The 10,347-nt window shown below is 39.6% G+C and overlaps 1 protein-coding gene across 1 annotated transcript in view; it reads left to right on the plus strand.

Moving 5' to 3' along the window:
- Nucleotides 1-10,065, plus strand: part of pcsk2 (proprotein convertase subtilisin/kexin type 2) — a 29,392-nt gene extending 19,327 nt beyond the window's left edge. The window contains exons 9-12 of the mRNA XM_080869473.1: nt 1,370-1,585; nt 3,158-3,258; nt 4,592-4,819; nt 8,779-10,065. Of these exons, the coding sequence (XP_080725599.1) occupies nt 1,370-1,585; nt 3,158-3,258; nt 4,592-4,819; nt 8,779-9,268 (1,035 nt within the window). The 3' untranslated portion in view covers nt 9,269-10,065. The remainder of the gene's footprint in view (nt 1-1,369; nt 1,586-3,157; nt 3,259-4,591; nt 4,820-8,778) is intronic.
- Nucleotides 10,066-10,347: the final 282 nt, after the last annotated feature.

Genomic DNA, 10,347 nt, shown 5'->3' on the forward strand with positions numbered 1-10,347 from the left:
ATCTGCCACTTAGATTCTAATGATCACTTATGTAAGCTATTGTGTAGGCCGAACATGATGTGCATTGTGCACAAAGGGAAACATTTAAAATTAAGAAGCACATTATTTCATATTAACAGCTGAATAAGGCAGCATGGCTTTAATGGAATTAAATACACTGGGTGCTGTTCCAAATGAAAGCACTTTGTTTGGATAGTGCAGGAGACAGATTGCAGAAGGCCTAAAGCACATAGGTGTGCTCAACAACACTCAAACCTCTTTTTGCATTTCAAATAAAAAGAGATAAATAAGCATCATGAAAGGTAGGACATGGCACTCCTCCTCCACTTGATCCTTTGTTCTGTGGGGAAATGGTCGGCCTTTTGTAGAACAGGTGCAGCATTTGGTGAGGAGGATGCTCTCTGCGTGGAGCCACAGTCAGTTGTTTCATGTTTCAAGGCACTCTATCGGTAACAAAGATATCATTTTACTGTGTTTAAATTTGCAGAATGAGGTGTAGAAAAAAAGACAAAAAAAATGCTGTCATTTTACCTTCCTCGACTGTAGCAATGCCAATTTACATGCTGTAATGGAAAAATAAGAGACAGGACAAAACAGGCTTGTGTGCCTGTGTGAGTTGCCAGTTCTGGTACACAATAGAAATTTCACTGAATTCTTTTGAGTGCTTTCTTTTTTCTTGTTGCTATCATTTGTGCAATCACAAAGTTTTTCATCAATAGCATTGTGTCTTTTTTAATATTACGACCTTCTGATGAGATCTGCCTGCTTTGCATGCTTACAGGCACAGAATATCACAATAAAATTTATTTAGCTCTAGAAATCAATTTATTTTAATACCAGTGGGCTGGACAGCGTGGGCCAGTGGAGTTTATGTGTTTTGCTTAAATGCTATCCTCTGTGTCGATCCTTTAATAATGTAAGATTGTTCATTGACTCCCTGCCAGTTTTCCCCAGATCCTTCTTTCTACTTCACGAAATAATAAAGAAGACAAATAATTAAACAAATTAAAAAAAAAACACCTGCCAAAAGACAGCAGAGTTTTGCCAGCTTTCAGTGGGCAGTGGGTGATTAAGCAGTTTCTTCTAAAGAGCATGCCCGAAGTGACTAAAAGAAATGATTCCAAATAGGAAACCACCACCTGTGACAAGGGAGGTCTGACTGGCCTGTTGTCAGTGAGTAATTGAGAAATATACACAGGAGTCCTGTTATTCCATCATTTAAAGTTCTAAGCAAAGTATCACGCATTGATATGCATCATAAACTCTCAGATTTCCAATTTTCATTTCACCCAAATGAATTCCAGCGAAAAAGACAAGAACTGTGACACACTTTCATTTCACTGGGATCATGATGATAATGTTGTTTTAGGGGCGCGGAGGGAAAGGCAGCATCTATGTCTGGGCCTCAGGAGATGGTGGTAGCTATGATGACTGTAACTGCGATGGTTATGCCTCAAGTATGTGGACAATCTCCATCAACTCTGCCATCAACGATGGGCGCACTGCTCTGTATGACGAGAGCTGCTCATCCACCCTGGCATCTACATTCAGTAATGGACGGAAGAGGAACCCAGAGGCTGGAGTGGTGAGTGTGCTTGTGTTTTATTTGATCTCTGAGTGTGCAACACAGTTCTGAAAGAAGAAACAACCTCAAATGTTTGCCGTAATGTCTATCAAATGTTTTGATAGTTCAGGGTCCCTGATCTTTTTCCATTCAAAGATGACTCAAGGCTTGTTTGTGATGTTAAATGCCTTTAAATGATGGCTCTTCTGATTCATAGATGGAACTGTAAATAGCTTTTCAATTCGCCCTGCAGTCAGAAGATACTATGAATGTAACTTATGAAGCTGTCAGTTTCTGATGGAAGAATTGCTCCTCATTGTGACGTACAGCCCAGCATTTAATTGCATAATGGATGTCTGTGTGTTTGTGTGAGTGTGTGTAAGTACAGCTGGCTCAAGCCTATCTGCACATTTACGTGAAGAACAAATACATGACATCTTGGGTTGTTTTAGGATAATCCCAGGATAATAATATATAATAATAATTGCTCTTCTGTCTTCGTATGCACATAAATTGATCAACATCCTATATAACATGCTTGTGAATGAAGCATGCAAAGGCAGCATAAGCGATTATGCAAATCACCTTTGGCTGTTGACAAAGTCATGGATCTTCCCAAGGGTTTCCCCTCTAATTAATGTCAGTCTGTTATCATTTCTAATTAAGCACAAATTAAAATTGAAATCACTGTTTATCCAGAGACATAAACATTTTCTCAATGTGTGTGCACAGCTATTCAGCCAAAGCACCCTGGTCATGCACATCTCTCTATGTCTTTTCATATTTGTGCAGAAACATAATAAAAAGGTTGTTTTGTATCTTGTGCACTCTCACTAACATAATTATAATATATGCAAAGACAATGAAAACACGTTAAATAAAGGATTTCATTGAAAATAGTATAAATACAACATGTCAAGTGCAAAAAATTGAATGCATGAATGTATATATTCTTTTAAAACTTTGTGCTTGTTTTTAATTTGATGCGAGCAATATGGTTCCAAATAGGACAACAGCATGTTTGCCCATGGCTTGCATCACGTGTCACTCTGTAAGTGGGAACCGAGGAGACCAGCCGTTGTAATTTTTCCCATTTTTGGCTTGACGTTTGCTTTTTAAATTTCGTAATGGCTCAGTAACAGGTCTGGAGTTGTGGCTTTCAGACGTCTTGCTAAGCACATGCACAACTGTGTCTATTTCAGACAAAATCACTGTTATTTCATACAATTTTTTTGTCCTTGTTCCCCGTGTCCACAACATTTATTTGTATTTCACAAAGTCCTTTAAAGAAATTCTGTACCGTATATGAAGAAATATTGGATTTTCTTTATGCATATTGAGTTATCTGATTTAATACAACAATTGTTATAACATATTACTGACTTACTATAATGAAATTTTGATTATAACGTTACATCTTTTTGCATATTTGCAACAATGGCAAAATCAACTACACAAAATAAAGATTAAAATTACTTTGATATATATAATTTTTTCACTTGTACTTGAAGAGTGCCTTCTAAAAACAAATTTAAACAATAAAAAATGTTGATTGATTCTACGTATAAAGTTGCCTTTTTGTGATTATTTTAGGCTACTACAGATCTGTACGGGAACTGCACACTGCGTCACTCGGGAACCTCAGCAGCAGCGCCAGAGGCAGCTGGTGTCTTTGCTCTGGCTCTTGAGGCTAAGTATGTACTCTACTGGTCCTTTCAAAGTGCTATAATAATTGCGATTATTGATTTAGACAGACTGTCTGTATAAAAACATAATTAGGTTTCCTTATTCAACTTCACTCTGCTGGAGAAAGTGATAATCACAAGGTATAATTTTAACCATTAGATCTGGACAATCTTCAGTTTGTTTTTAAGTACAACCTCGAGCTTTTGTGTATTTCTGAAGTAATGGCTTTAACGTCCTCTGTCTGTGTGCATCTAAACTCCTTGAGAGCACAAATAATCTCTCCACTTTTCACAGAGTTGCTTATTTATCACAACTGTGAAAAGGAAAAACTGCACTCACTCTAACGCCCACAGAGCACAGACTCAATGTATGTTTGTACCAACGGCACAAATAACCCTGGATCAATGCTCTTTATACCTTAGTGCAAGGCTAAAAGAAATTCAGTTCATTTTCTTTTAAGAGGTCTCAGTACTTTCCCATATATGTCAGATGATACCAAAAAAAACCAAACAAATAAAACAACACTTATTATCTTAGCTTGCTGAAAATATTTCTGTCTGGAGGCTAATCTTTGCAATCTATGGATTCCATTCTTGATGTGTCATACTAAATCTGTCAATCATGCCATTTACACTCCATTACAAGATAGAATTCACTTTATGAGTTTCATTAGTTCTAAAGAAAAGGATCCTTGTGGATCAGAAAGTAATTGAAAACATTTACACTTAAGCAAACCCACCCACACATTATTATGAAACCTGGAGAATTACAGCTTCTATAATCCTCGAGGGGAGACGTTTCCTTTTCTCAGATGCTTCATTTCTCACGTTAAAGGGTGACAAGATTCTCTTGCCTTTAACTAACACCAGATAGTGAAGTTGAGTAAAGAAATGGTGTTTGCTTTGCACACACAATAATGATGTTGCTGTTGGGAGGAGCGGATGCTCACCCTGTCCGGCAGCAAATAACCCACGAGCCTTTTTACTGCCCAAACACACTTGAATCGTGCAGCAGCAGGAGTCAGTGAGTCAGCCAGAACAAAGCTGTCACTACACACAGCCAATATAATGGAGGGAGACACAGACAAAAGCAACCTTCTGCCTCCAAGCATAGACTCTATGATGTTTTAGATAATTGAATTAATTTTAGCAAACCCACGAATCAGAAATGTTTACAAATGTAACATTTGTTTTCTTTTGCTTTTACTACTTGTAACTAAGCTTTCCGTGTTTTTCTAGTTAGCCCTACCACAGCTAACCTACAATGCTGTCTCTTCTCTGTCACTCTTTTTTTTCCCCCCTTGCCTTTGTCATATGTGCACTCATGACTGTCAATCCACAGCCCTAACCTGACATGGAGAGACATGCAGCACCTGTCAGTCCTAACTTCTAAGAGAAACCAGCTCCATGACGAAGTTCACCAGTGGCGAAGGAATGGCGTGGGACTCGAGTTCAATCACCTTTTCGGCTATGGCGTGCTGGATGCTGGTGGCATGGTGAAAATGGCAAAGGAATGGAAAACTGTGCCTGAGCGTTTTCATTGTGTAGCTGGATCCATTCAGGAAGTCCAGTGAGTCACATTTCTACTTATTCTGCATTTTCTTGTGCCCCAAATGCTGCATATTACATATGTACGCTGTATAGTCCACGATCTCAAACTGCTTTTTTACCCAAAAGTTTAAAAGTGAAACCCTGCTGAGTGCAAAAGACACACTCAAATAATTACTGGGTAATCCCAGTATGGCCCAATTCAATAAAACATTGCAAAGGGAGTGTCTACTTCATGATGCTGTAATGTTTGGATTGGGTCATCAGTCTCTGCTGGTCTTGAACCTCTAAAAGATCAACATTGAATACCCTGGTAGAGGAGGAATTACATTTCTAAATTTCATCTTAAATTAAACATCTAAAGTGGTCATATAGATTTGAGCATTTTGTCTAGTGTTGTCTTGTTTTGATTGATAGTGACAGTTTTGCTAATTTTACTTCCCTGGGATGTTTGACCTTCATCGTGAAGAATAACGTATGTGCTCAGTTTACCAGATGACTAATTTATCTGTTAAAGGGAAGTGACTGAGTGCACATCATGAAGTCTGCACTTACCAGAAGGATTTTGTGTCAATACAACTACAGATAGGGGACAAAATAAAGGAAAAGCCTGCAATCGCCTACGGAGAAAGGTGATATGGTGGTTCTCTAAAGCCGTGAGGGTGAGGGGTAGGGGAACTGCTGGCATGGTTTGGGTCCAGATGTGTCATATGTGCGAAGCTTTCCTACAAATCAATACAAAGTTGCTATGGATGATAATTATATTTATCCTATGATGGAACACCTCTGTTCTGCTGGGAGTGGTCTCTTCCAGGATGTCAATACTCCAAACCATAGGATACAAGCAGTCACTGAATGTTTGAGTATGGCAATAATATGAAGTACACAGTGAACTATATCACAACCTAAGCGAGATTTTAACCTGATGTCTAAGGTAACGTTCTACTCCACCACCATTAAAACAACTGCTTTGGTCCTTGTCTCCAGGAGATTCCACGAGACCTTTAAAATTTTGTTGGTTTTCCTTTAATTTGCTAATGTTACCATTACTATTGTTGTTTCCCAGTGTGCACTCACAAGAAATCTATGTCTACAAAATGTCTGGGGAGCATCTTTAGCAACAGAATTACTAAAGCACAGAAGGGAATATGTAACATGCTTAAAACTGCATGCCTGTTACAAGTAACCTTTATGAGTCATATGTCTGAGTGCGTAATCAAGTTGTGGCTACATCAGGAGTTGGCGGGAAGGAGGCAATATAGTTTTTTGGATGGGATTCCTTTAAAATGACTATATCATTCTAAGCATGATGCATTTCTCACATGAAATAATGTTAACTACATCAGTTCGAGCTCTGGCAGCTTCAGTCTCTGCCCTCATATTTCACAGATGCAGCTGTAGTTAATGCGTCCTCCCTCTCGTCTTATCCTCACTACATTAGTACATTACCTTTCCCTGTATTTTGTCCATCTACAGCCTTGCTTTCACTTCACTGTGCTTCCAATCTCCATCTCTGTCTTAATTCCTTCCTCTGATTCCCCTGTCCCCACCACTGCACCAGTCACAAGGGTTCTGGTATCCATTCATCTGTCATATCGTAAGGCTTTGAGCTTAAGTGTGCGATGCCTGGTGGTTTCCTCCATCCCTCTTATTTGCTCTAATTAGAGCAACACAAGTAGGCTTGGAGTTCCCTGGAAATGCCATCAATCCTGGCGGAGGTGTACATTTGTGTAGATGTGTGTGACCTAAAGTAATGCTTTAACATGTATTGTGAAAGTGTCAGTGTGTGGGTGAAGATAAAAAGCTGAGTGAATGCAGTCCGTCTTTGTATTTTCTTCCACCATCAACACCCACAGTACCTTATTTCGGTCTCTAATCAGAGCTTCACAGACGATTCAGTCACGACAACATGGTGTGAAAATGTTCCTTTGTGTGCTTGTGTGTGTCTGTGTGTCCCTCCCCTGAGTTCAGTGACAGATAAAAAAAAAGAGCATGGTACAGCTTTTATTGCATCCCTGGAGAGACCACATGCAAATGGTGGAAAGAACCTGCTCTCTTATACAGAGTGCTGGTGACTTTACACTGCCATTATTATCTGGATATTTAAGCTTCCAGTGCAAAAAACAAAACAAAACCCCCAAACAAAAAATAACCTATTTTTTACACAGAGATGAAAAAGGTTTTCATATCTCAGGGAAAAATGAGTAGCGGGTGATGTTCATAGGTAAGAAGCTCCAAAAGAAACCTCTCTCTTCTTTTGAGTGGTGTATTGAAAGCTATACTGGCTGTGCCATATTTTTCATCAGTTCACTGTTTCCAAAGCAGCACTGCAGGGTTTTTGCTGCCTCTATTGTGGTAGAGCTATAATTACAACAAGCCCACCTCTGATGATATTGTATCAGCGGAGAAAAGCAATAAACACTAACATCGCCATTCTAGCAAACACACTCTCAGCACTGATCTGATAGCTGCTCGGGCTCGCTGCAGCTTACTTTGCTGGAGGAGAACTTCTCATTATCAGTGGAGCTGGAACACAGTGCCACGCTGTGTGGCAGGTTTGTTTTTAATCTCCACTGGTCCTGCCCTTCAGAGGCATCTCTGTCCCTGCTCCACGGCCGACTGCTGTAATTATTCTTGCATGTTAACTGATAGGCACAATGCAGCTGCTGCATACAAGATCCCCTTTTTAGGTTCATATGCACACGCTGTAATAAAAAAATAAATCACGAGTTAACTCCCCAAGAATAATGCTTTTAAAAATGAAGATGCCAAGAAAAGCTGTTGTAGTACATCCAGACATTAACTACATGTTTTTAAAGAAGTGTTTCTTCTTTACAGTATGGGCTTTTTACATATAACACTTCTAATGTTGATGGAGAAAAAACAAAGCTCTTATATTTGGCTATGTCAAATTTCTTATCACAGGGTGTAACTTGTTGTGCAGTACTGCGCTACGAGCTGTTCTGTTTTTCTGGGAATAGCAATTTACTTAATCAGCTCACCACTGCACTCACCTCGCTGTGCTCTGCATAGCGCCCTATTAATCATTTTTCAAACTGAATGCTGTTCCATGCGTCTCTCTCTCTCAGTTTCTGTGTTTCTTCTCTGCTTCCCTCTCTTCACCCCCTAAACCAGGCCCATTTCCCACTGCTGTGATGTGGCCTTAGCCTCTAATAATGTTATTAAGCCTCTTCACAGCCTTTGGCCACCACCCCTACCCTGCTGTGTTCCCACTCTTTCTTCCCATCACCCAGGGAATTATAAAAGTATGTCTTACCAACCAAAAAGCGACAACACTTGAGAAACCAGCTATCATAGCAAACAGCAAATCTCATGATGAGCCTAGAAATCAGTAGAAATTTTGATCATATGCAATAATAGACGTCTATTAGAATAAAAGCACTGTGTGAGACTTGTAGTAAAAAGGTGCTATGCAACTACCAGTCAATTTAGCAAATAGGGAACACCTGTGAAATTACTGAGTAAGAAGAAATTATGACATCTGTGCTCTAAATTTTGGAAAACAAGCTTTAGACTCATTTCAAACTGGTTACTTCTAGAATATCATGTATGTGGTCTTTTAGTGTTGACCAAAGAGCATATTATTCTCACTGCAACAAAAAAAGTACAGAGTAAATTAATCAGACATGACAGTCATGAATGCTTTTGTGCAATGAGGGAACAAGAAAAAAAGGCGCTTCCTTTTTTTGCCAGGGTTGGCTGGTTCTATTGAAAAAATAGGTCAGGTGCTGTATTTACTGGAACATTAAAATAAGAGCAGGTAAAAGGTAACGGTTCTTTCACCTGTTCTCTCACGATTACATTCAGGGATTCCCAGTGCCATTGTCCAGGGCCATATAATACTTACTACACATACTACATGGTCTTGTTTCATCATTCTCTTTCATAGCTGTTATGTTACTTTGCTATGTTTCTCTAACATGTAGTTTTCATTTCTCCAATCTGATTCTTCTTCCCCAGTAAAATCCAGTCTGGTAACAAGCTGGTGCTGGCCATAACCACTGAAGCCTGTCAGGGAAAGGACAACTTTGTCCGCTACCTGGAGCATGTTCAGACTGTAGTCACTGTCAATGCCAGCCGCCGTGGTGACCTCAACATCAACATGACCTCACCAATGGGCACAAAATCCATACTGTTGAGCCGAAGGCCCCGTGATGATGACTCCAAGGTGGGCTTTGACAAGTGGCCCTTCATGACCACGCATACCTGGGGAGAGGACCCCCGTGGGACCTGGGTCCTTGAGGTGGGCTTTCAGGGTGACGAGCCACAGCGAGGGGTCCTGAAGGAGTGGACTCTCATGCTGCACGGAACACAAAGTGCCCCTTATATAGACCAGATAGTACGTGATTATCAGTCCAAACTGGCCATGTCCAAAAAGGAGGAGCTGGAGGAGGAGCTGGATGAGGCTGTAGAGAGAAGTCTGAAGAGTTTGCTCAGTAAAAACAACTAGAATCCCATCTGCATGTTGCCAGCTCACCTATCACCTATCTTCCTTCTGCAGTCTCGCTCTGTCCTTCTCTAAAATTTCACTGCATCTCTTAAGTTCTCCTAAGTCCCTTGTTATCCTCCCTTTGGTCTACCTCCGTTCCTCTCCTGTCTCTGATTTTTGTTATCAGATGTTAAAATTAGCCCCTTCGATGAATGTTTCTTGTAATCCAGTCATGATAAAAGTGTAACCTTCAATAATCTATTCTATAGAGAGAAAACAAACTATATCACTTGGGTTTTTACACTCTACAGAACTGTACATAAAGCAAACACAAGCCACTCTTTCATGCTCTTGCTTTAACTGCCCTACACCTCTCTTCTGCCAAATGTTGTACAGTTTGTGACTGTAAATGATTTTCTGTGCCATTCTACTTAAAGTTTAATATCTTGCAAACAGAGCAGTGCTATTTCTTTCTGTTTATATTTTTGTGACATGCACTGTTTATATAAACATGGAAAGAATGTGTAATTCATTTTGCAGCCTGTAGTCATCAGTTCATATTTCATAATCTTTGATGGACTATAATAAATCTATTCAGCTGTTTATTAAAGCACTTGAGTGATTTGAAATACAGTGAATGCATGTAGAAAACCAGCCATTCTCGGTTACATGATGCTGCCTGTGCTCCACTAAAACTGGAGCACAGGCAGGATCACCGTGGGATAGCAGTCACCCTACTGTAAAACACATCAACAAGTGAAATCGTCTAATCTTTCCCAGGCTTCTTTCATTCTGTATTGTGCTGTTCAATAAACAGAATAACCCCCCTAAAAGGCTCCTTGCCTAGGTACTATAGACACTTCCTTTATTTATAGAAGCAAAATGTAGCACCAATAAATCACTGTCATATAAATTATTTACAGCCTATTGACTGTAAATATTTAAAACAAAGAGGCTTCACTCAGTAAATAAAGTGTTTTCTGGACATATGTTTTAGGATGTAAATAAGGATCGTCTAAAGAGAGCTAAAACACTTACTTTCCTACAAAACAAACTCTTTCAGGATGAAAAACGAGCAGCAGCAAAGAGCAGAAAGTTAG

This window comes from Rhamphochromis sp. 'chilingali', assembly GCF_963969265.1.
Source record: "Rhamphochromis sp. 'chilingali' genome assembly, chromosome: 20".
Classification (NCBI taxonomy): domain Eukaryota; kingdom Metazoa; phylum Chordata; class Actinopteri; order Cichliformes; family Cichlidae; genus Rhamphochromis; species Rhamphochromis sp. 'chilingali'.